Source organism: Frieseomelitta varia, unplaced genomic scaffold, assembly GCF_011392965.1.
Source record: "Frieseomelitta varia isolate USP_RPSP 00005682 unplaced genomic scaffold, Fvar_1.2 scaffold_283, whole genome shotgun sequence".
Taxonomy (NCBI): Eukaryota; Metazoa; Arthropoda; class Insecta; order Hymenoptera; family Apidae; genus Frieseomelitta; species Frieseomelitta varia.
In genome coordinates, this window is record NW_025110016.1 from 67,895 (window position 1) to 93,362 (window position 25,468).

Here is a 25,468-nt window from a genome sequence, read left to right on the forward strand (position 1 = left end):
GAATTTAAATGAATATTTAGTCTAGTTATTATTAATTAATTCAAACGCAACTAATACTAGAATATTATAAAAATCAGAAAATTAAAAATAGGAAATTGAAAGATATTTCCGTTTTACAACAAATGCTACTACTAGTAATTATAATTAGAGCCAGTAAAAATTGAAATTCTATTGAAAACTTATAAAATTTGAAATCAAACAACAACTTATCATAATGTTACATATGTTTCACTTTCTTGAAGTTTCATAAAATTATAGAATCTAGGCTTGTCTATGTGACGATGATGATGGAAGAATATTAACCTTATTTTCGCAACTTCAATTTCGAAAACGTAGGAATAAAATAAACGAAGTGAAAATTAAATAATTGAACAATTGCAACAACGTGAATTATTTAATTAAAACGAATTTCCTTTCACTCACCCACTGGTACTGCCATGATGGTAGCTACAGCCACGAAGAGAAGAGCGACAAGAAAACAGTTCTTCACCATTTTGGCTAAAATCTTTGTAGAATCTCAGCGATTGACTATGTCGAAGTCGATGAAAAGTAAACTGGCAAGTTTCTGATAAATAAACGATAGTTTGCGTGACTTATATACGGCGAGTACGTGTTTATTGTATTTTTTGTAAAAAAGAAACTGTATTTACTAAAAATGAATTGTATCAGAGATAATCTGCTTATCAACGTTTGAGTATGCTATTGAAATATTATCACCTCAGAATAAGAAAAAATTATCTACATTGATTGAATTACTTGAATTGATTTTTCATGTTTCAGATTACAAATTACGAGAAAATACGTGTTAATTTATTTGTGTAATTTGAGGATATCTGATTATTCTTCTTATTCTTTTCAATGTCTTTTATTTTTCGTTATTGAATTTATATATTTTCTATAAATATCTGTAGTATATTTGTAACGATCAGTTTGCTTGATATTTTTCCATTGAATAATTCTTGTTTTTCGTTTTTATTGTTCGTCGTTTCATATAATTATTATATTTGTTGATCAGATTTTTCCTAATTTCAAAATTTACAAAAACCGATTTTAGAAACCGATGTTACGATGTCTTTCTACGAAACTTAAAATGATCTGTCACGTTTTTAGCGAGTTCAATCGAAATTGATGTAGTAAAACGTGATTCCCTCTTTTGAAAATATTACTTCACGAAATCACGACAGAATTGATAAAACTGATAGAACTGCAAGAAAATGAATGTTTTGAAGTGTTCTTCTGAAATCTGCGGAGGAGAAACATGTTGCAAACATAAAACACGAACATGTATAAACTGCGGTACGTGGTCTATTATCGATCTTTGAAACTACATGAATATTCATCCATGAAATTTATTAAATGTAAATATCGTTCACTCGTCAACTCGTCAACACCTGAACGATTTAATACGGAGCGCCATTACAGGAATACGAATTAAATTTTAAGCAATTAGTGTTTCAGTTACAAACTCGCAAACTAACTGCGACAAAATGAGACAACAAAAAATAAGATAAAAATTAATCTATATTAAACTTATTATTCCATGAACTTTTTAAAGTAATACATATACACATACGCATACATACACATTTCGCATCGATAAATAATGCATGACAAAGTATGGCTACCATACTTAGCGTAAAGAGATAAAAAATTAACAATTTCTCTCGTTTCTCAGAGAATGGATTTTTCCAGAAGTGTATCATTTCTTTCAATTAGCAAACTGATTTTTTTATTTCATAATCTAAAAGTAAACATTACTTTGTCAATAACGTGATAATGGAATAAAATGATACGAGAGATAAACTTCTTTTCTTCAACTGTGATTTGTGTACGACATTTATTATATTCTATATCTTAGTAAATAGTTAATGTGATTGTATTTACCGTGTTGTCGATTCATCCACAACCATTCTGATTGTAAACAGATACGTTTTCAGTAAATGGAATTTAACATGGAAATTAAGTTTAACAATTGCTTAAACCAAGCAAAATTTTAAATCCAAAATTAAATTAATAGAACAAAGTAGTTACTTCTAATAATCAAATAACATTTTCATTATTTTAGAAGTAGAATTCTGCATAAATCTAGATTTTCTATCTATATTTTCTTTCTATAATTCTTTCTATAATATATTGCTATATTTTTTGAAAAAGTTAGAAATTTTTAATACTCATTTCTTTTTAAGGAATACATGTGCAGTATTTACATATATATATATATATTTTTTTTTTTTTTTTAATAGAAGTAATGATTTTTATGTAGACGAACATTATCTCGTAGCTATAATTTCTTCAGGAACAAAAATGAAAAACGCTTGAAATATCACACTCAAAAAGCTTTATAACAAATTTAAATTACAAACTTTATAACTAGTCCATCTTAAGTCTAAAATACGTGTTTTCTTTTGTGCACTTCTAGATTGAGAAATATACTATTGTTTTAGTATTTTCGTTATATATAATACAAAGACACTGTGAATCATTTCATTTTTCTGTCCTACCATAAATTTCCTACTGTTACAATATTCGATGCTATAACTATTCCCCAATATTGACATTACTGTTTTAATATTATTTCGATAAATTCATCACAGCTGCTACCATTTTTAAAATCCACCAGTCCAAAAAATTATAAAACACTTTTATTCTTAATTATAATAGCTTATAATCTTACTCTAACGTTCAATGCACCAATAAGTAATTAAAATAAGGAAAATTCCATTTATTTCTATTTTAATAACGATAACATTTCACTCTTCCATTGCATCACGTGCAATTTAATTAGAAAATATTTCCTGGCATAAAAGCAAATATTTCACACCTGACAAACGTGTCTCCTCCTTTCCCGAGGCTTTATTCATAAGAACACACTGCGCATCAATGTTCATCGAATAAAACAGATGCAGTCGGAATTCGCCGTACAGAGAAAATTGTGGATTTTTTTTTCGGGGTGATAAACCAATTTTTTTACAAACTGTTGAACTGGATTTTCCTGTTTATTAATATCTTGCTTGAAGAGAAAAGGCCTTTTCGTTTTCGCTTATTCGCAGTTCCTTATCGAGAGACGAAACCATTAATAAGATATTATATTTGTACCTAGAAGATAAACACCGATTAGTTCTTACTAGTGGACTAGTTTGTGATTGACGATTATTTTAATTACTAAACTGCGGGTTTTTGCATTTATAGAAAATTTAAAGGTACCAAAACAATAGGAAAAATGTTTCACGACTAGATCCATAGTCTTAAAGATTAGAATCTTCTCTTTTCAACGATTTCTTAAAATCTATTGTACGATTATTTCCCCCATCATTTTATTGAATTCTGAACATTACTAACTAAATGAACGTCAATCTTGAAATTTCTTAAATTTTTGTCACTGGTTCAAATAAATACTGTGATATAATAAAAATTGTATATCAAGTTCTAAGGGCTCATTGTAAAGGGGAAACTCCATTCTTCAAAATGATCTAATCGTGAATCTAAAGAACGAATTGAAAGAAATTTTTCAAGTTTCTTTCAATCAGCAAACTGATAGATGTTCGAATTTTTATAATTTTTGAAAAAGAAGTATCCTCACTTTTCCATTCGTTACATGATATATTTAATCTTTTGATTGTTTTCATAAAAATATGAATATGCTTAAATATTCACAGTCTAGTAATTAATTTTTCTTTCACTTGTGTAAAATGTGTAGAATTTTCATTAACGATGTGCTGATACTTGAAATTATAGAAAAAGTTCAACATAAAACAAAGCTAAAATTAGCAGATAGAAGAAGATTGCAACATTGACTAGCATTGAATCAAACTTAAATGTAAATACGGATAATCGGAAATTATTGTTGTAATAGGCGAAATATGAAATTCTATACCTGTTCATCCTTATACAGATGAGATATAGTATTGATTGAAATTGAAGGTCTCCTCTTTCAGCGGGGATAATTACTAAAGTAATTGTAAGATGAATCGGAGTGCTTGAAAACAATCCTCTCGTGCAATTAATTGTACTCATTATTGTTCTTTATTAATTTAACGTTAAATAATTCTCACGTGATCTTCATAAAAGAAATTTCGATATTATTTTATTATTCAACGCATTTTAAGTTTCGATTTTTAATAAAGAGCTTGTCAAATGAACTGAAAAATGTATTAAAATTCCGAGCTATATTTATATTTGAAAAATTATTAAACTACGAATGTATTTTTGGAGAATCTAAGATTCTAAAAATCTATAAAATAACATTTTTACAGAAGAAACAAATTTCTATGTGGAATCTACTATTTCCTTGCATAAACTTTCCTTTTTTTTTTTCTGTCTACAGTTTACTAATTATTTCAAATCTATATTTTAGGCCTTTTAAAAATTTTAATTCGTTAGAAAAGTAACTTCTAATCAATTCTAGTACTTTCATTCATTCTGTTATGAAATATCACAATTTAAATAATTAACCATTATCACCGATACGCTGAAGCGTTAAATGAAAATCAGTTTTAATCAATAGAAGTTATATTGCAATGTGTTTTCATTAATCCTGCTGCGTTCACTTTAGTTTCATATTAGATTATAAAATAATTTTTTTTTTTTTTATTTATTCACTTGCATACAATATCATGGATCATTAATATAGCGATAGGAAATATTTTTAAAAAGCACATTCTGTAGATTGTACACACTGTTCATTATATTAATCATGTAATTAGTCGAGTCTCTTAATCTGTGCAAAGTTAATGGAACATGTTAAACATAACATAAAAACAGTAAAAGAAGAAAAGCAAAGCTAAATGCAACAAATGGGCTGCGGATTTTCACGATAAAAAGGAAAGATTATTCTTTCATCATACAAAACGTAAAATATTAATTCAAATATTTAATTCATATTTTTGACTGATGACCAATCTATCTCTCACGTGTTGCATGTTACATTCTCTGTGTACGTGTGAAAATCCACAGCCCGACAGTAAAACAAAGTTAAAAAATTGTAAAGGTGACATATAAATAATAATGTATTTTATTTGTGGGAAATATTAACAATTAAATAGTGCGTCTAATGTAAATAGCATAGTGATTACAGTGCAAAAAAAAAAAAGGAGGAGTTGCTCTGTTCACAAGTTTCATAATTTGCCATAAATAGCGATTCTCACGCCAGCTTTACGAAGCCCGTCCGTAAGTCTTTTGCCAAAATCAGGGTCCACTTGCATGAAGTTCATCACGGCTCTCTCGATGATGAAGATCGCCGCGTTCTTAAGGCTGCTGACTAGGTTGTCCACCAGCCTGGTCTTCTCGTCGGCGTTTAGAACTCGTCTCCAGAATAAGGTCGCCTGTCCGAAGTTATCCTCGTTCTGCGGTTCGTAACGGTCCACGTCGCCGCTCACGCTGAAGCTTGGCGAACGAACGGCTGGACATTCCAGAGGGCCACCGAAACTGTTGGGATAATAGTTGGGCGCGCCATTTTGGTTGTTAATGTTCATGTCGCCGTCCCGTTGATAATTCATCGCGGTTATTGCCTGAAAGTTAAAGGAATCGTTCTCGTTTATTTTTCTTTTTCTCAGTCGAAGGTAAAGATGCAAAGAATATACTAGAAATTCTTCTGTTCTTCAGAATCTCTATGATCTGTAATTAAATGGATGTAATAAAAAGTTGCAAGTAGAAAACTTATATTTCCTTGCAAGTTTTATGTATTGTCGTACAACAATATATAACAATATTTTATGTAACTGTGGTTTCGTGTAATTTCATTAACACTGCAATGATTGCACGATTGTCACAGTAGTATTGGTCGAGTTTAAAAAGAATTTAAGAATATACAGGAATTATAAGATATTTGAACAACCAGTCACTTATTATATTACATTGAATAAATATAAAAAGTATATAACTGTTGGAATACTTCGGACAATCTATATTTGAATAAATATATGATAGAAAATTTTGAGTAAAAAGAGAAGAAATATATATGCTTCTTGAACTTTTGTTGGAAAATCTACTCGTGAAAGACAAAATTGCTGTGACTTGATATACTCTCATTATTAATTATAATCCGAGCTTGATATTCAAATGAATGTTCTCTGAAAAATGAAATTTCATTGAATTCCACTTCAATCATGATTATATTTTCATCTCTAATCAATGTGATTATCAGTGTTTTACTAGACTATTAAGGCTAGTGCTTACTAGCCTTACTAGAGTGCACATAATTATCGTATTTTACACATGGAATATTTTTCCACCGGATGAAACACATATATAAATATGAGAGATATTACTTTGTATGGGCAGTTCACAGGTAATTGGAGATGATTCGGACCAAGACGGTGCCTGTGAGTATCACCGTAAGCGAATAGTCGACCCTGTAGCAGTTTGTCAGGACTTGGTTCAATACCAGGCACCATGTGAGCTGGATCGAAGGCTATTTGCTCCACGTCATTAAAGTAATTGTCGGGATTTCGATCCAACACTAGCTTGCCGACAGGTATAAGCGGATATTCGTCATGCGGCCATACCTGTTTCATTTAGGGAAAAAAAAAACACGGTTTTAATTGCGATTTGCAATCTTCAACAGCTATTATTGTGATATTGAATTGAAGCAAAATTTATTGCGTTCCTGTTCAATTGAAATTTGGCTATTGAAATTTTCATCAAAGACATCAAGTAAAGCTTTTATTTATATGTTTTACGAAAAATCATTTAAATCTCTGAATATACGATTATAGAATTTCTAACAGAAATGACAAACTGGACGTTTCAATCACTCTGGTAGTTCTAGCGTTTTTAATTACGAAGCCGACTTTTACTATCGCTTTACTCGAATTATGAATTTTTCCACAATTAAAATCGACAGCTGTCGTCGCGAAATTAAATAGCAAAATTCGTAGTGATTTGTATTACTCAAATATGGTTCATTGCTGATAAATAGTATTAATCGTTTGAATTAAAATCTGTATTAAGTACAGAATTAACTTGTCTGTAAGATCAAATAGGTGAATCACGATCGTTACTTTGGTTACGTCGAAAGGATTCCATCTGAAATTCTTCGCTTGGCTCTCAGTCATCACTTGAATGTAGAAGGTCCAAGTCGGATAATTACTTGTGGCAATTGCGTTGTAAAGATCCCTGATCGAGTAATCAGGATCGCTGCTGCTTATTTCAGCCGCCTTGTCGCTGAAAATATTTTTAATCCCTTGGTCGGTCTGAAAACAATTTCGAATTCATTAATATTAATGAATATTAAAAGTATGAATATACACAAAACTTTTTACTTCTTATTAGATTATGTTAAATCAGATCATCATATTGTATATATAAATATACGTATATATAAATTGTACATTGTACGTAACGTCCTCTTTACGTGATATTTTTTTTATTCAGAAATTTATTATTTCAATTAATAGCGCTATTAACTCATTGTCGAGATCGATGCAATTTTTCAATCGTTCCATTCATTCGACCCAATTCACGCGTATCTTTATTTATGTCTTTTGTCGTGTTTCATGCCATTCTGTATCTGCGATCGACATTCACTGCTATTTATGAAACGTATCGTTTTTATTCGTAACTACAAAGTGACTAGATACCGAATATTCAAATATTGCAATTTTTACGAGCCTAAGAAATTTTGAAAAAGGAAAGAAAATGTCTTTCGACTACAAATTAGTTCTTCTGTATAAGCATTCTCAAAAAAGATAAACAGTATTTCATACATGGATATGTTTCATATACTATCGTCAATAGATTGCGGATTTTTTTACGCACAGGGAAATAAAATCTGATTAAAGATTCATTTTATTCACTAAGACTACTTGAACAGATCAATGTGTCGATCATTTGCTTAATTGATCATTCATTTCAAGTAATCAACATTTGTTAACATATGTTAAATTCTGTTTACTCCAATTGAAAATCTAGCGACTAATAATATTGCAATTAAATCATTTATTTCATAATTTTCGTAATTTTCATCATTGATGAAATAGTAACAAAAGTATGTAAGACGTTCAAATGTAAATATATGAAATTCGAGTTACAGAATTGAGAAATGTATACACGTAAAAATCCTCGGTCAAACTCTCAATATTTTCCAATTGCTCACGAGAGTATTCGAATTATAATAATAATTACAGCAACTCTTATCAACGTGTTGTACAATTGGCGTTCGAGTATTTTTGTAAGTCAATATGTTTCAGTTTTATCAAGGGATGATGCTTACTCCGCTACTAAACGAACGAAACATAAAAAAAAAAAGAAAATGTATAAAATGTAAAAAAAGAAGAACCTTGTAGTGGAATTTGCAGTAGATTATCTCGTTGTTGGCGTTGACGAGCTTGAACGTGTGAGAGCCGTAGCCGTTCATGTGACGATAACCGTCGGGAATACCTCGATCCGAGAACAGGAACATGACCTGATGCGTTGACTCGGGTCTTAGAGAAAAGAAGTCCCAGAACATGTCGGCGTCCTGTGCAAGACAATTCAATTGACACAAAGCTGCACGAAGGATACATTGGTAATATAATATAGCCACGCTGCTAACAATCACATAAACGTGCAACTCTCGATAAGAATGAGCGATATCTAGGGCAAACGACTAGAAAAATAAAAGTTACACCGAGTATGCCGTGTCTTTTGTAATTTAAATTAAAACTGTTGCAAAGAATGGATTTGTAATGAGTCAGCGAGTGATGAAATTAACGTAGCTGGAGTAGTTTTATTAGAGCGAGTTAGTGTACTTGATAAATTTTCTGTAATTAGAGGTGAAACATTGCGAGATTTTTTATAGGTGTGTGGAAAACATTTTTCGTTACGAGATTCTGAATGATTTTCTTCTTTGTCTCTTTGTTGTACTTTGTCTTTCGATCAAACAGAGAGAATTCATAACATTTTAAAACGACTTTTAAAACGAAAATTTGATCGAGAAATATTATTTATAGGTATTAACAGGAACAGCCTCGAATTTTTTTCAGAACGTTAGATAAGGATTATGTTAGAAAATTATGAAAATTTGCTTCACTCTTTTACAGACCGTCAGATCGTAACAGAATTAAGCCCTTAGTTAGTTAGTTAGTTAATGAACCTTCGATACAAATTAAAATAAGTATATTAAATTCATAGTCTTTTTTACGTAGAATTAAAGTTTTGTAAGTTCAATTCACACTCTGTTTAAAAAGACTTGATTAATCAGATATTAGGAATAATTGATTAAATGATCGCGATTTAGTCTAAACTTTACACTTTGAAGAAGTAACAAATTTATAAAGCTAGGTTCACGAGATCGACGACAAACCTTCAAGTGAGTAACAGGATTTCGTTTCTGCGTGTGGATAAAGCTGGGGAAGAATAGAGGGTCTTTGATAAAGAAAATGGGCGTGTTGTTGCCAACCAAATCCCAGATACCCTCCTCCGTGTAAAACTTGACCGCAAAACCACGAGGATCCCTGAAAAGGAAAGAAAGTAAAGAATTAGTAAAGAACGACTCAACCTTTTACCCTTGGAGATTTTCTATTTTCCCTGTATCCAGTAATAAAACTACAAGATAATAAAACTACAATTTCTAAATTTCCTGTACGATTTCTACCAAAATTTATTTCTAATAAATTAACAATAAAAATAATAATAAATCTAATAATATTTCTCAAGAAATTTCTAAATTTCCTGTACGATTTCTACCAAAATTTATTTCAACAGTGCTAAATTTATAATGTGAATCAAATCAACGTGTGTCATTGTTTAGAGTTGTTAAGATTATTAAAATAATTATCAAATCTGCCTAATTATTATTATTAGTGTAATTTGAGCCTACGAAAATGATCAAAAAGTCGGAATCGTCAATACCAGGCATCGTTCTTGAAAGTTTAACGCGCAAATTAAAATGAAATATTTTATATATAAAAAAAAAAAAAATGCTTTGTTCATATATTTTACATTTTCATTTTCATATCCTGTTTTCTTACAGAAAAAATATTTTGATCTGACATTATTTTTTTTTTCAGCAGTCTCATTTGCATTTTCAATGAAACAACGAACTGACTCATCTTATTAATTCTTTGAAATTCAATATTCAATTCAATTCAAATCAACATTGTGTGAAGGACATGTAACAAGTTAATATTTATAGTTATTTTATAATACTGAATATATTTATTTATTTTTACAAATACACATGTTTATTACATCTGTAATTAAATTTCGTAATTAATTTTATGAATATATTCACTCGAGGCATGATCTTTGAACCTCTGATAAGTAAATTATAGTAAGTATATTATTATTGATTATCTGCACGATTACTGATCTGTTTAACGAACCGTACACTCAATAAATGAAAAAGGCTGCTGTGCAAAAGCGTGAAATTGCGCGTAATTCATAGAAAATCATTGTTGCAGCAACAGTTTCAAAAAGAGGAACTTTTCCGCGAGATCCGGTAGTCGATCAGATTAATCGTGAGAACATTTCCGTTCTTTTTTTTTTGCACGCATTTTCGTATGACTAAGCAGACGTAACTAAAACTTTAAATCCTGTTTCTAGCACTTTTGCAATCCATAATTGCAGTAAATTACACGCGAAGCTTGAGTTTTCCCTTCGTGATCATTAGTTCTCATTGTTTTTGGAATAATTTCAGACAATTCGCAAGCAATCGACTGTGAATGGCAACAAGAATGCCAACAAATTATACATATATCTCTTGCAGAGATGTGTAGAATTAATTATTAGACTGCTGACGTTTGTAATTTTACATGTTCATAAGCATGACTGAAGCAGTTGATTCCAAATTTGTTTCATTTGTTAATAAGTTGTAACAAGTGTTGTGATATTTTTATATTTTTGCGTATTACATGCATCACGTTTTCGGAACCTTGAATTTCTCGCAAGTATTTATCATTAGTTCAACTGTTACGTGTATTTGAATATTTATCATTACTTTAACATTTACATGTGCCTATCAACTGTATTATCTGCTTATTAATGATAATTCTGTTACCTTCAATTCAAATTACTTTGTTTCCTTTTTTATCTAAAAATTAATGTGCAGAGTGTTTCCGATTCGATTCGAAAATAAAAAATCAAGTTTCTTCGTTTGAGCTTTCGAGCATTTCTTCGAGAAAATCGAAGTTTGAAGAGTTTTTTAAACCGAGGAAAATACATCCAAATTTCATTTTCTTGAAAACTTTAAATGAAAAAAATGCTATACCGCAATTTTGATATTTATTTTCGCGCGTGGAATGATCTCCCGTTAATTATTCGTTTCTGTTCAGCCCAAAATTAGCGAAATTTCAGTACGCGTGATAAATTTTCAAACTCCATTCTCTCAAAAACGGGGGCTCAAATGCAAAAGTTGTACTTCTTACTTTCGACTTATTTTTGTGTCACTATCTTTCTGATCGTACCAAATCGGAAACATCCTGCACGTATAATAACATAATCTATTAAGTTGATCAAAAAGTAATTGCGTTTCTTTCTAATCGACGAACATATACATATGTATATCTTGAAACATAACCAATTTCATCTTAAACCATAAATTCGTTGCGTAATCTGATACCTAATTGTTCAAGCTTGTTTCAGAAAAGAAAAAAAAAAATCCACGATCTTGCTAACGATTGTTTTAGCGTCAATTTCAAAATGGAAAGCGAAAAAGGGACATTTTCGTTGTATTTTGCTCTACTACTTCCGAAAAGGGAAAAAATGCTATGCAACGCTTGTCAAAAAATTATCTGATATGCAGAAACCTTATCTAGGCGAAGAAACCTTCAAATTATGACAGTGTTAGAATTGGTTTGCTAAATTTCACTAAATTTAAATCGTTCTTAGAACTTTTCTTTTCATTGAAAATAATAAGATAATCGAACAAAATGATCAATGTGTCAACAAAGTTTTTATTAATCGTGAAAAATTCGCTTTTTCATTTACGCAGTTATTTTTTGGCCAATTCTTTTCACCGGTGAGCATAGTGAAAAAAACTATAAAATCGTAGAATAGCAGAATTCTCCGAAGCTCGTATCCTATCCAGAATATGGAACAGAGTGAATATATTTTTTTTAAAACTCGGTTCTCATCGACACTAATAAAAAAATCGCAAAATTTTCAATACGAAACGCTGGGCCAAATCTCGCGCGAGCACGTTCAAAACGGAAGTGTGTATAGTTTGGCAATTACCTGGCGGTATCCGGGGAGCCAGACTCACCGCCCACGGTGGAGAACCTCACGGCTATGGGAGTTCGTTTTCCAATGGAGGAGAACACCTTTGCCTTACAATATCTCGTAATGTCGTGGGTAACTTCGAAATAACCGAACGCACCTGCGGCCAAGCAAGAAAAGAAAAAATGTAAACGATTCTCGGTAGTACGGCGGTTCGATTATGGGTTATCCGAGTTGTGCGGACACCTCGAACGCTTTATAAATATTTCCTTGGTGTATATGTAGCGACTTTCAAGTTTTCATCGGAGAATTTCTTAATTTCTCTCTTTCTTTTTCTGGTATCGTTGTTGTTTCGATTTTATGACGTGAGAGCACCATCTAGGAAACTTTCGTGGATTACTATGAAGCATTGAGAAAAAAAAAGAATGATTGTTGAGTAGATTGAAATATTGCTGAAATTACAACGTTTATTGATATGAAAATATGCGTTATGTGCAACTTAAACTTTTACTTTAAAGAATGAAGATCTTGTCGTGATTCAGCGTACGATTTTGAAATGTAAAAAAATTTCTTAAACATTACAAAGACAATACACGTCACTTTCATCTTCGTCACAAATTCACAACGCAATGGTAAAGGAGAAATTTTTCAGAGTAACACAAATAAATTCGAGACTTCGAAGAATCAAGTTGTCTATCGCTTTTTGTACTCTGCGAATTTTACAAAAATTTACGAAATAATTTTATAGTAATATATTAAAGTATATTGTAGTACGATATGGCTACAAAATATATAGAGTATCTCGTTATGTATTACAGTAAATATTTCACGATATGATTAGAACGTGATGGATCAACGTACCAGCTCCTTTCGCGTGCACCACGCGCTCCGGAATTCTTTCTCTGTTGAAATGCGTTATTTCGTCCAAATAGACGAAATCTTGAAGCAATATTGGGCCACGCGGACCAACCGTTAAGCTGGCTTTCTTCTCAGCGATCGGCGCGCCATTTCCCGTCAGCAATACTGGCCGCTCGCCCTGAGAAAAATGGCAAAACAATTGCTCAACAAATTGCTGTACAATTTTTCAAAACTATCCATCCTTGTTGTTCGTAAATTTGACGAAAAAGTACCGACCTGTTTTGAATTAAACATTTTGCATTACTGTCCACAAGATTTCGATTTGACCACGACGTAAAAAATCGTAAAATTAATACAGAATTTACGTTTTATTATTTTATTATTTATTAATAATCATAGATATACGTATGTATAATCATTGCTGTATATTTTGCAATGTTGCCTGAAAAAATTTTAACTCGATGTTATTTCGTAGAATATTAAAATGAATCATAGAACAATATTGTTTCTAAAATATACAATCGTTGTAGTATCGTTCAGTATCGTTAACATCTACGAATCTACGAAGATCTTTTTTTCAACGAGTGCTGCAACAAAAAGTTGCACGCTTGTTAACTACTTTAATACTGGTAATCTGATCGTAACAGAGTTCGTTTCGATCGACTAATAAATTAGATTGCTTAATGAGATGATGAACGACCGGCTGCTAATTCATTTTCCTCCCTCCTCCCCCATAAAACTTGGAGTGCCTCGAGATCCAGGAGATATTCGTTAAGGGGATTGTTTAAGTTAATGATTGATGTTTGATTCTTCAGATTCATTGTAGATTCATTAAGCACTTGGCGATTCGAGATTGTTTAAAAGCGAAACTTCCATTTCACGCTTCGTATCGAAATTCAGCTAGGAGGGGAAACAAAAAAGAAAACGAAAATTACGTATGTGGAATAATCATCTGAAATTTTCATTTTTTTGTAGCTAAGTCTGAAATGAAATTTCAGTAGAAAACCTTGAAACGAATTTCAATTTTCCTGTGAGTGAATTTTGCACATTTTTTTTTATTTTTTTTATGAAAAAGAATAGCAAAGTTCACTTCACAATATTGGATTGAATTAAAACTTGGCGAGACTCCTATCGAACGTTTTATATCTCTCCTATCGAAACTTAATTAAAAATGAAAAAAAAAAAGAAAGAAAAATTACGCGGGGCAGTTATCTGAAAGTTTCACTCTTTTATAGCTAAATCTTAAAATAGCAGAATTTATTTCTCTTCGATGAAACGAATTCTGATTCGTCGCGTTAACTCAACATTTTCGTCTGCAATTCTTTCAAATCAATCGAAATTATTAAATTTTTTCTTTTCTTTTTTTTTTTTTTAATGCTTTAAAATCATGAAAGTAAATTCTAAAAATTTGATTCACTGTTTCATCATTGTGCCTTTATCTGTCTATATTTCGCAATTTTATAAAATTCAAAGACACTGAAGCATTCAACATGCAACATTGCTTGGTTCGTTATGAGTTGACACAGAACGATCGTTAGCAATAAGAGTTTTGACGATAAATTAAGTGAGTTTGACATCATTGAGAATTATCGTGACGTAATTACTGCGTTTTATGCAATGCAAAGTAGTAGTGTCCATAATCAAAGTCAACATTGACTAGTCCGTCGTTACGGAATTAAGTGCAATCGGTGAAACTCATCGCACGTACGTGCATACTATATCGCGAGAATAGTTTCATTTTGTACGTTTGTATTTTAACGCGTGAGCGTTATAAAGAAAATGACGAATAAAATTGATTGAACGGAAAGTACATCTTTTGATTTCTGAACGATTTCGTTTATTTTTCTAATTATGAGATAAGTACTTAAATCGACTCGAGTGATTAATGGCGCTTTCTCATTGGCAATAAAATTATTCTCGAGTAAAATAGATAATCGTTATTTGAACAAAATCATTAGAAATGAATGAAGAATTTAGAATTGAAAGTTTTCACTTTCAGATGTCGGAATTAGAATTGCTGATTTTCGTGTTGATTCGTGGAAAATTTTCAAAGAATTTGAAAACACGTACAGAATGCGTGCAACGTTCAAAACATATATAATACGCGAAGTAAAATATTGGTCGATAATATTGAAATTCAATAATTATGCATTCAGTAATAATGTTAATATTAATATTGGAATATCTGTAAGAGTGACTACACTTAAAAAAGAGACAAAATTTTATCTAAGATGCTAGAATTTTATCGAGAAAGATTGCTTACGAATGACACTAAATCACACAACATATCAGTTTTTATTCAACGTAGTAAGTCTCATTTTCATGCTTAACAAAGTTCAGAAATCATTATCGAATGTTTTTCTCTATTACTCGCGTGAAAAATCATCGATAAACGTTTCTTTAAAATTGCACAGTATCACGCGTTTTTTTTTTTTTCTTTTTATCGTACGCAGTCGTAACGCACTTTGAAACCTCGTTATAGCAATTATCATCGCTCCTCGTCAATTCTCCAGTATCTAAATGCTAATATCTAATTTGTATACAGCTGCGAAAGTTTGCAATTCCATCGAGAATCACGGCCAAAGCCTCAACTATCTCGCGCTCGGAATTATTCGACTGCGTCAGAATAAAAATGAACGCAAAAATACAACTGCAGTGCTAGCCATCTATCTAAACAGCGTATAAATATGTTTTCTAATCGCGGCGGAAAGGAAAATAACGTAGTTAGAAGCGAAGTGGATCGATCGACTATTTTTCTAGATAATATGAAACGATAGAGAAACGAGTGTTCGTTTATCTGGTATTTTTTACCTTGCAGCGCGAACTTTATAACCTTGTTTAAAAACATTATTTTAATAGTCGTGTGTGAAAGAATGTTTTTAATAATGACAAACATCAACGAAGTAACGATAATTTTTCTTTGTGAAATCTTTCTTTGAAAAAAATGTTTCACTTATCGTCTGTATTTTTCAATGTAGAAATTTTTCATGAAGCGATCAAATTAATCTTTGAAAAGTTAGAAATATTAAGCGGGAAAGGGGAAGTAAATGATAGAAATTAGTTGAGTCGTTCTGGACTTAAAGAATGGAAAATTACCACGTAATAATTGTAGAGAATTTACATAAGAGACAAGGCTGTGTGAAATAATGGCCAAAGATTATTTTAACAATAAAAACATTATTTTAAAAATAACTTCTAAGGCCAATTCTAAAAATCGAACTCTACTCCTTTCAAAATTAATCTGTCACTTTTATCTTTTTCTTTATCATTTCTATACATAACATCAAACATAAACATAAATAGACAATAGAGAACGTTACTAGTCTATCACTATAGATATAATCATCTGGCTCTTATTCTTAATTCGTAACGATATCAAAGAAATTGTTTTCCAAAAAAATTTCAACAATCTTACTATCATTCCACTCTATTCTGTTATGCAATTTATAGATATCACGATAGGAAGCAGAATTTTCTCGACCGATCACGACCGTTCTCTATCGATGTGCATTCAAAATTATGACGATGAACGAATCGCTCCTTGAAACCGGGATTATTCCGTCTCGCAAATCGTATTGGAATTTATGTTGCAATTCGTTTCACGAATAGCATTTAGATTAATTTTCCGGTGTGGATAACCATGAATCAGCCAGTAGTTTTTTACATGTGGCTAAGTTCTTTGAAGAAAAAGAATCACATCGTAAATGTAGTTTGATGTTAATTAAAAAGAAATTAAAAAGAAAGTGTCTTTTAATTGAAAATGTTCTCGAAGGCTCATTATTTTCTGTTTGAAACATTGAAATGATTGAAATTTCATTAAGATGACTTTTGCAGTATTGCAGGAATAGTATCATAATGAAACTGATGTTCTTAATAATTTAATAATAATTCTTATATAATTCGTAATAAGTTCTTAAGTATTAAGTTCTTAATAGTTTAATAATATATTAATAATATTGTAGCAATTTGAAATTTTTATTAAAAAAGCGTTGTTCTTGTGACATTATTGTAGTATAAATGAAATATTTTTTCATTGAGAGAATCAATATTTTTATGATAATAATGTGGTAGTGTAGTGTGGTAGATAATGAAATACTGTGATAGTATGACTGATATCTTTTCATCGGAAGAATTTACATTATGTTATTATTATCGTAATATTATAATACTGTCATAATACAAATTAAATTTTTTTTTTTTTAATTGGAAATATCAGATTCCTATTAATTCTGAAAATTTTTTTGTTTACAATAAAAGAATTATTTTTGTCAATTGCACGACGAAATCAGAGTTTCTTATTTGCTTGAAATTTTCAATTAATGAACATATTAATTCTAATTCGCTCGTGTATTTTTTTAATTGGAATATTCCAACCGGCGATTTGCAACGGGAACTTTTTTGGTGTATTTCAATTTTTTCTTTTTTAGAAAAACTGCATGCGTCAGCCTCTCGCGTGCCAATCTGATAAACACGCGGCTATAAATATCGATCTGCAACGTTATTCAGCAATAAATCGCAAATTTGATAGCTATCGCGAAAAGTATTCTATCTTATAAAAGCTTATTTTGCGTAAATAGCAATCAGATTTTGAACGTAATGATCTTTATTTGCAACAAAATAAAGTTGATCTACAGTTGAATTATCGAGGATATTGATACATTTTACAAGAAAAAGTATTTACTCGAACTATTTGGATAATATTTGAATTTCACGAATTTCGTTTTCTTTTGTTACTAAAAGTTTGATATATAAAACTTTGATATATCAAAACCATTATCGAAAACAACTTTTAATTGCATAGTTTTATTTTCTCCATTTCATTTATTGCTATGTCCTACTTAAGCAATATGTACTGTTATAGTAATTATATGTAATTACAGTACCATTATAATAATTATTATAATAAAATATATATTGACAAAATTTTTTGCATTTTATATGTGTAAAAGTACCATGATATTAAAAAATATATACACTGAATAGTGCATTTAATATCATTTTAATACAATTAGTAGTACTATTTTGAATTTTTAATGATCAACATTAATAACTCAAGGTTTATTAACATCAATAACGGTAGGATACCTGCTTATAATTAATAAATAGTAACTAAAGCCTTAGTTACGAACTATAAAATAATTATTATATAAACTCTATCCAATGAAACGCAATTGAAGCCAATAATTGAAATAATGAAATTACATCGTCTTTCGAAAGGATAATTTCTAAAATTCCCCGCACAAAACGAATAATATCGAAAACTATGCTACTGTGCAATTTTCTAGATCATTTGGCAACATCTATTCATTCTGTCACTCCGTCGTTAGAGAAATATTCTTTCAAGCCATGACATCATCAGAATGATACATCTATCATCGAACTTTTTATCAAACTTTATTTATCAATTTCATAAAATACAGTAAAAAGTTTCCGGAACGATTGGTCAAGTCATGTTGCAGAACATGTGAGAACTTATCATTACGACATTCATAGTCAAGAACATAATCTATTGAATTTTTCTCTGTTAACCTCACCTACGTCTCGCTTTGACAATGAGAAATAACTCTGTGGAATGGCTGCAGTGAAATAAATATATCGATCGTAACGTGTATTCCTAGCTTTCTGTGATAAAATCACATTTCATAGTGACAGCATTTCTGTTTTCAATATTTATTGCAACTTTCTGAAATGTGCGAATCTCGATTATCGTAAAAATTTGTGCTGAGCAAGCTTTATTGTTTTAAAGTCCGGAAATGAACGTTATGACGTAATAACTGCGTAACGTGGCACAAAAACCTGCGTTATCGTATATTTACGTTATCACATAGATAGAATTTATTTCTCGAAAACAGATGATGATGACATTCGTCTGCAATCAGGTTATTCTGGTAGCTCATAGCGTCATAGTTAATTGCATTTCGTGGCTATTCATAATGATCGTTTCCATCAATCGTATAATCAACCATGAGATACTATGTTCCATGTTGCTACAATGACGAAGGTAAAAAAATTTATAAATTGAACTTATGTGTATGTATGTATGTTCCAAGCGCTATTTCTTTAACTTGCACATTTTGTGATTAAAGTAAAATATGATGAATAATCTGAATTACAGATATTTATGCAAAGAGCACTTTACGATCTTATTAATTATTAATTAGTTAATTATTCAGTTATTAATATTAAAGCCACCTCTAACTTTTTTGCGTCTCAAACTTTAATGTATGGAATAAACTCTCAATTTCAAATTTTGTATCATGTATTTACTGTATTTTTCGCGTAATTTAAAATAAATTCAATGATTACATCGACGTATCACTGTTCTGATTCTTTTAAATGTAAAACAGTAGTTGATTGTGCAACTTAAATCTCTCAGATAAATCTTATCGTTCGGAATTCATTTCCTGTTAAACTGAATTTCGTCTGGCCGGAATCTACGCTTCAATCGAAGCTATGAAAAATTATTCGTTCAAAGGTGACAGTCGTATTGTGCATCATTTTTTCTTTTTTTTTTTTTCTTTTTAAATTGTTTTTCATGAATATTTCACGCGAACTTCGACCTATCGAACGTGATAAAAAAATGAATTATCTGTTGACGAAAATCAAGGGAAATCGATAATATTTACATTAGTGGAAACAGAAAATAGAAATGACTTATTTCATCACAAATCAAAATGTTCAGTTCATTATCGCAGAATTATAAAAATTGATTATTATGAATTATGCCGATCAAATGGAATTTAACATTCAATTTTCTAGTCAATTTTTATATTCAAATGTTTATATAAGAAAGATATAAGATAAACACTATTCGTTTCTATATCGCATTGATGTAGAAATTCATGAATGAAATATAAATAAATCTTATCATTGTATATATTATATCGTTAGTTTTATTTTCACTGAGCTCCTCATTTATCATCAATTAAATGCTTGATAATCGACAAATTCCTTTATCATGGAATTCAAACAATTGGAGATATATTTATGATTACGTGTTGGAAGTGATTTCATACAGTAATCAACAATAATGTGCAGAAAATATTTACAAAACAGCAACTGAATGATTGTGACTTTATACGTTTGATTGTAACTTTATAATATTTAATTTATAATAATTATCATAGTATGTGTTAATATTATAGTATGATAAATATTTTAATGGCAATATCTTTCGTCAATAAATCTCGGAAATTTTAAGATGTAGATAATATCCACTAAAAAAGTTGGCTTGGTTCCTTAAAAAACCTTGAATCGATTGCTCAAATTTCACGTCATTATCATTATTTTTTACCGACATTGTTACAACACATTACTCTATACTGAAATCGTAAAAGAAATTTCAACTTTAACGCTGGAACGCTATCAAAGTAGTCAAAACGAGTAATTTATAATTTTTAAAAATTTTACAAATGTGAAACAGTGTATTTTTAAAAATTTAAATGATTTTTCAAAAAATTTCTGTACTCTATTACATTATAAAGTTTTTCTGTTTTTTTTTTTTCGCTTTAATGTCTCTGATGGGAATTTTATTTTAGTCGTCAATATAGTTCTAGTGTTAAACAATCCTAATCTATCCCATTGAATTTCAAACTACCCGCCTTTATCATACTTGCATACTCTCATTAAATATTGCACTGACCTACCCATCGATCATCATCGCAACAAAATAAATTCACGGAAATCTAAATTTAAATCCATTTACGCTTTTCAAACTGAAAAACACTTTATCTGTTCTTTGGATCCATAATATTGATCGAAGTCTGTTGTACCGATCGAGTAACGTGGCATCCAAAAAAAAAAAAAAAAAAAAAAAACAGGTGGGCAAAATGTAAATATTTAAAAATAGCCATACTACAAAATCGTTTATAAATTATACTCAAATAACTCGACTTCAAACTCTCTAAACTGTATTTAAATAACTCATGACAATGTCAGCGTACAGTGATTCTCAAAATCAGAACCTGAAGAAACTACTCCAAGTTCCTCAGACAGAGGTTTTCAACTCTTACGTTGTCAAAACAGTAAATATTTACAGTAAATATTTAAAAATTTCGCAGTCTACATCGTTTACTATACGTTTACTACGACCATACACAACAGTGACTTTACCTTTGTATGTTTCTTGTATTCTGTCAACTGCTCAGCAGCAGGTTCTCTCTTCGTCGCAGACATTTTGTCGTCCTCTACTTGATTCTTACAACAGTACCTCCTCAATAGAAACTGACGAAAAGCCAGCGTATTTGGTGTATTCTTCGATAGGAGCACGTTCGTTCGCCTGCCACGTTCAGAACAGCAACTGATCAGTCGGAATAAGAACGGACTTTTATCATACCGGCCAGTTGAGTAAGCCCGCGCCGGAACGACGTTACGTGTCAACACACGGCCCAACGAGATCGCTCGAACCAGCAAAACAAGGCCCGAGCCGATCTTTGACATTGTTTGGCACGGTCCGCCGCGTGCCAATTGCTTCACTTGTCCCGCGCTGATGAATTCGCGTGTAGAACTTGGTCTTTGGTTTTTTAGTCCTCTTGCAATCGGCGTTGAGAAACTGGCGAAACTTGAAAAACAACTGAACGTTTCTACAAATGGATTATTTAAAGCGGACAAAGAGCCACTGTGTAAACAACGGCCAAGTAATTGTTCGATGTCGATTGCCTTGACTTAAAAATAATTCTCTGACGGCCGAGCAAGGAAATGTCAATTAAATTTTGACAAAAACGATTCAAAGTTTTCTACGTTCAAAATTTAGTAAACAATGTTACGTTGCACTTTGAATTTAAACGTTATAAATATGTTTCTGTAAAACTAACAATTTCGCACTCCTTTGTCCGTTTGTTAGAGAATTAGTTTAAAAGGAACGACGATTTTACGGTATTTTACCGTATGAATATATTAAAAGATACGTACATGCTTGAGAATATTTCTAATTTTTTATACGCTGTGTAACTTTCCATAAATATTTTAGAATAGTTCAAAGAAGATGAATATCATTGGCAGAGATATTTTAAATAATATAGATAATAAAGTGGACAATAAAATGAAAAGTGCGCTTTGCAAAACTGTTGCATACGATTGTTTTATCGTAATACATTACTTTGTAAAAGTTAAAAAAAATTAAACTCAACTTGATAGACTGACAATAAGTGAAGATGTCAATTAACGACGAAATGAGGAAGTCAATTAATAGAACTTCAATTTCATTTGCAAAAGGATCATTAATTACCTGTTTTAAAGAATTTTATTCAAAATTGCGTATTCTTGGAAATGAATGACACATAATTTCATATTTTTGTATAAAAAATCAGTGACGTTTATTTAGCATTCTTGCAATTTACTAACACTTTCCAGAACATTTCCTGTACTCTTTGATTGTAAAACTTTTCCTCGGATGTCTAATTCTTGCATTCTATTTGTCAAAAAAATTCGCGCTCTGTTATCATGTAGTATCTTTTGATTTGCAACTTTTGAAAATTTTCAGTACAAAAAATTATCCAACAAAAGAAAAAAACTCGATAATTTTTAAGTACGCATTACATATTTCGATTTTTTAAAAAAACTAAGAGCTTATTACTATCAATACAGAAATTACACAATCTTTTTTGCGTTTTAAAATTTCTTTCATCATTAAATGTTATCTAAAACTTCATTTTTTACTTTTTTTCGCGCAAAAATTGAGATCTTTACAATAAAAATAATTTTTTTTCAAGTAAATCAAGAACTATAAATAATAAATAAAAGCTTAAACTTAATTCTATAAAATAGATTAGACATTTCATTCTTGAAGAAAAAAAAATGTTTATTTTTACTGTAACCAAGTTGCTTAAAGAAAAACTAACTAAACTATCTTACGTAAGATAAGAAAAAATGCAAGTTACTATGTAGGAAAAAAAAAGAAGAAAACGTGTATTCAACGAGTTGATCATTGAAACAAGATATCTACTTAATTTCTATAGTTTTCAAACGCGTCGATTTCGATTACTTTAATCTTAAAAAACTCACTTATCTTCTTGAGATTCAATTAGCAAATAATTTCTTGGTATAAGAAATAGTAATATAATATTAGTAACTAGCCTGAAATGTGTGCAAAATTCTGTAAAGTAGCTAAGATTAATTATAATATCTAATACATGATATATAAAACTTACATAAATATTTTTAGTGTTAATGTATTGGAAATTTTTCACAAAATAACCGCGATTTTTATTAAATTTATTATTATAATTTAATTAATTTATAATACCCAAAGATTCAAATTAGTTTCTGACTTTAGTATTATTATTCATTCAAATGATAATATCACAAGTAATAATATTATAATATACATTTAAAATCGTATGACTGCATATAAAATCATATGACCGCAAATATTAGCGATTATTCAATAGCTTCTCTGTTTCAAGCTAATTTGACGAAAAATATTTTAAAGGTGTAATAAAGTACGAAGTAAATGCTTTCTGCTTGTCCTTTAAAAGTGGAATGTTTTTCTTTCATTTTCAAACCTGTAATTAGTGTAATTGCGTAAAAATTAGACTAATGAGTCATGAGAATGGAAACTTTCGTAAAAACAATAGGAAACCAAGGAAAGAATTGTTACGAATGTGAAACCAAACCTTGATTTCAATACTGACTGAAAATCGAGGTCCAGCGTTTCGAGATAAATATATTTTTTACTTTTTGCATTGCATTCACGTCAAAATTCTATTGTAGAAAACGATTTTCTATTGAAAATAAAATATCCAACTTGTGCATGTGTATATTTATGATTCAAAATTTGCATTTGTTAACCAGTGATCCAGTTGCAATTGATATTTGTTGTTTATATTCATATCGATATCAAATGTGAAAATTATTCGAATTAGCAATAACTATTTTCTGTGTTTCTTTTTTGAAAAGTTGCACGGATGTTGCATCGAATTGCAAAATTATTGAAAAACAAATACGACAATAACACGATAATATTTGAAGCTGAGAAAACAAGAGTTAACTAATTAAGATTTAAAAAGCGTTTGATAAGGAAACTCAATGATAACTTCATCAGTCAGCAAACTGTATGACAATACTCTTAATTAAAATCTTATGTACATTAAAAAGTATTTAGTATACAATGAGTGAGCAAATCTCGGTCGAATAATTTGACCAATAACCAAAAATTTAAGCCAAAAACATAATCGACAAATTGAACTAAAATGTGCAAGGATTCATTATTCGAAAGAATTAATTCATTCATTTTTAAAAACTGTATATTTCCCAAAATCATTCGCGCTAATGAATATTTAATATTTAACGCGTAGCATTTTTGTTACCAGTATCAAGGTCGCTTTTGCTCTTCAATCAATTATTTATTCATCCATAGTAATCAATAAAATATAAAAAATGATATACTACGACGATAATGATGATTTTGGATTAACATAACGTATTCGAAAATCAAAGTTGGGCATTAGTCTAATATATATATTTAGTTCAGATTAACTGGTTAATATTTATGATTAATAAAATTAATCGTTGAAAAATTGGCAATTGATTTAATCTATAAATAAAATTAATCGTCGTTTAAAGAAAATTAATCGTCGAAAGATGATTTAATCAATTATAGAAAATTTTTTTATATATTACAAAAGAAAAAAAAAACTAGCAATTCGATGATGCATCCAACTGATGATTAAAAGATTGAAAGAAACTTAATCGTTAACTATTGATTAAAGTAAGAATTTAATCATTAACTGCAATAAAGAATTAAAAGGTATTTAATTGTTCGTCGTAATTGACGTAGAAATTTAATTAAAATAGGAATTTAATCTTTACTCGTGATTAACAACTAAAGTTGGAAATTATATACAATTAAAGATTAGTGGAAAAATACTAATCGTTAATTAATTTAATTACTGATTAATTCTTTGCCCAACTTTGTCGAAGATATCTATCGCGAACATATTGCACGTAGTAATAGGGCATCTAGATATAGCATTGTCACGTGTAGATACATGGTGTAGGTACATACTTTCTTTATCTATTGTATCTTTGTTCCACGAACATGGATTTGAATAAGTCGTTTCCTCGTAACTGTTTTGCTAACCTAGTCTCGTTGTCTGTAGTCAGTATCGTCGGAGACTAGCAAAACTTTACAGGGACTATTTATAACTAAACTTCATGCATATAAAGTTTCAGGTTGTCGCTGGTTGGAATTCGGACGGCAACGCAAATGAAGTTAGCAAACCATACCCTAACTTCGCCCTGTATAAACAGTCATTGTAATTATGCGGAAAACAATCAATTGTTGTTTCAATAAATTAGCGTAAATTAGCGAATTAGAAATAACTTGAATTAATGAAATGTATTTTTTTCTAACTTCATCAGGCAATCAAGATCGATCAAATCGAGAAAAATTCTTTGTAAAGCTTTTCTTGCTTGCTTGTAAAGTTTGCTTAATTCGAAACTTCGAAATTTCATTTTATTTAACGCAGTTGGTTTAACT

At 30.2% G+C, this 25,468-nt stretch overlaps 2 protein-coding genes and 1 long non-coding RNA gene across 5 annotated transcripts in view; 1 reads left to right on the forward strand and 2 right to left on the reverse strand.

Annotated features, from left to right (window-relative positions):
• The window catches only part of LOC122529293 (defensin-1-like), a 1,841-nt gene extending 1,250 nt beyond the window's left edge, over positions 1-591 (reverse strand). The window contains exon 1 of one of the 2 annotated variants that reach the window (XM_043655283.1): positions 419-591. In XM_043655283.1, the coding sequence (XP_043511218.1) occupies positions 419-493 (75 nt within the window). In that variant the 5' untranslated portion in view covers positions 494-591. The remainder of the gene's footprint in view (positions 1-418) is intronic. The other variant, XM_043655284.1, reaches the window with a different exon arrangement.
• A 1,730-nt stretch (positions 592-2,321) lies between these two features.
• On the reverse strand, positions 2,322-21,444 carry LOC122529290 (catalase). Of its 2 annotated transcripts, XM_043655271.1 has the most exons (9): positions 21,103-21,444; positions 12,994-13,168; positions 12,151-12,292; positions 9,281-9,431; positions 8,276-8,455; positions 6,999-7,190; positions 6,267-6,503; positions 5,145-5,507; positions 2,322-3,096 (listed from the first exon to the last, which is right to left on the reverse strand). In XM_043655271.1, the coding sequence occupies exons 1-9, from the start codon at positions 21,427-21,429 to the stop codon at positions 3,085-3,087; spliced, it is 1,779 nt and encodes a 592-aa protein (XP_043511206.1). In that variant the 5' UTR covers positions 21,430-21,444; the 3' UTR covers positions 2,322-3,084. The 2 variants fall into 2 exon arrangements, with proteins under 2 accessions (XP_043511206.1, XP_043511204.1); XM_043655269.1 differs by lacking the exon at positions 2,322-3,096 and having other exon boundaries at positions 4,996-5,507.
• On the forward strand, positions 18,610-25,308 carry LOC122529294. The gene is made up of 2 exons (XR_006306780.1): positions 18,610-18,991; positions 25,156-25,308. It is a non-coding gene; the product is annotated as an uncharacterized LOC122529294 (long non-coding RNA).
• The last annotated feature ends 160 nt before the right edge of the window (positions 25,309-25,468 follow it).

Excerpts from the sequence above, each read along its gene's own strand:
- LOC122529290 (XM_043655269.1), bottom strand. The coding sequence starts at position 21,429 with ATGTCAAAGATCGGCTCGGGCCTTGTTTTGCTGGTTCGAGCGATCTCG. Across the intron at positions 8,456-9,280 it reads ATCCTGTTACTCACTTGAAG|GACGCCGACATGTTCTGGGA; the intron begins GTTTGTCGTCGA and ends TGTCTTGCACAG. Across the intron at positions 5,508-6,266 it reads CTGTGAACTGCCCATACAAA|GCAATAACCGCGATGAATTA; the intron begins GTAATATCTCTC and ends TTTAACTTTCAG.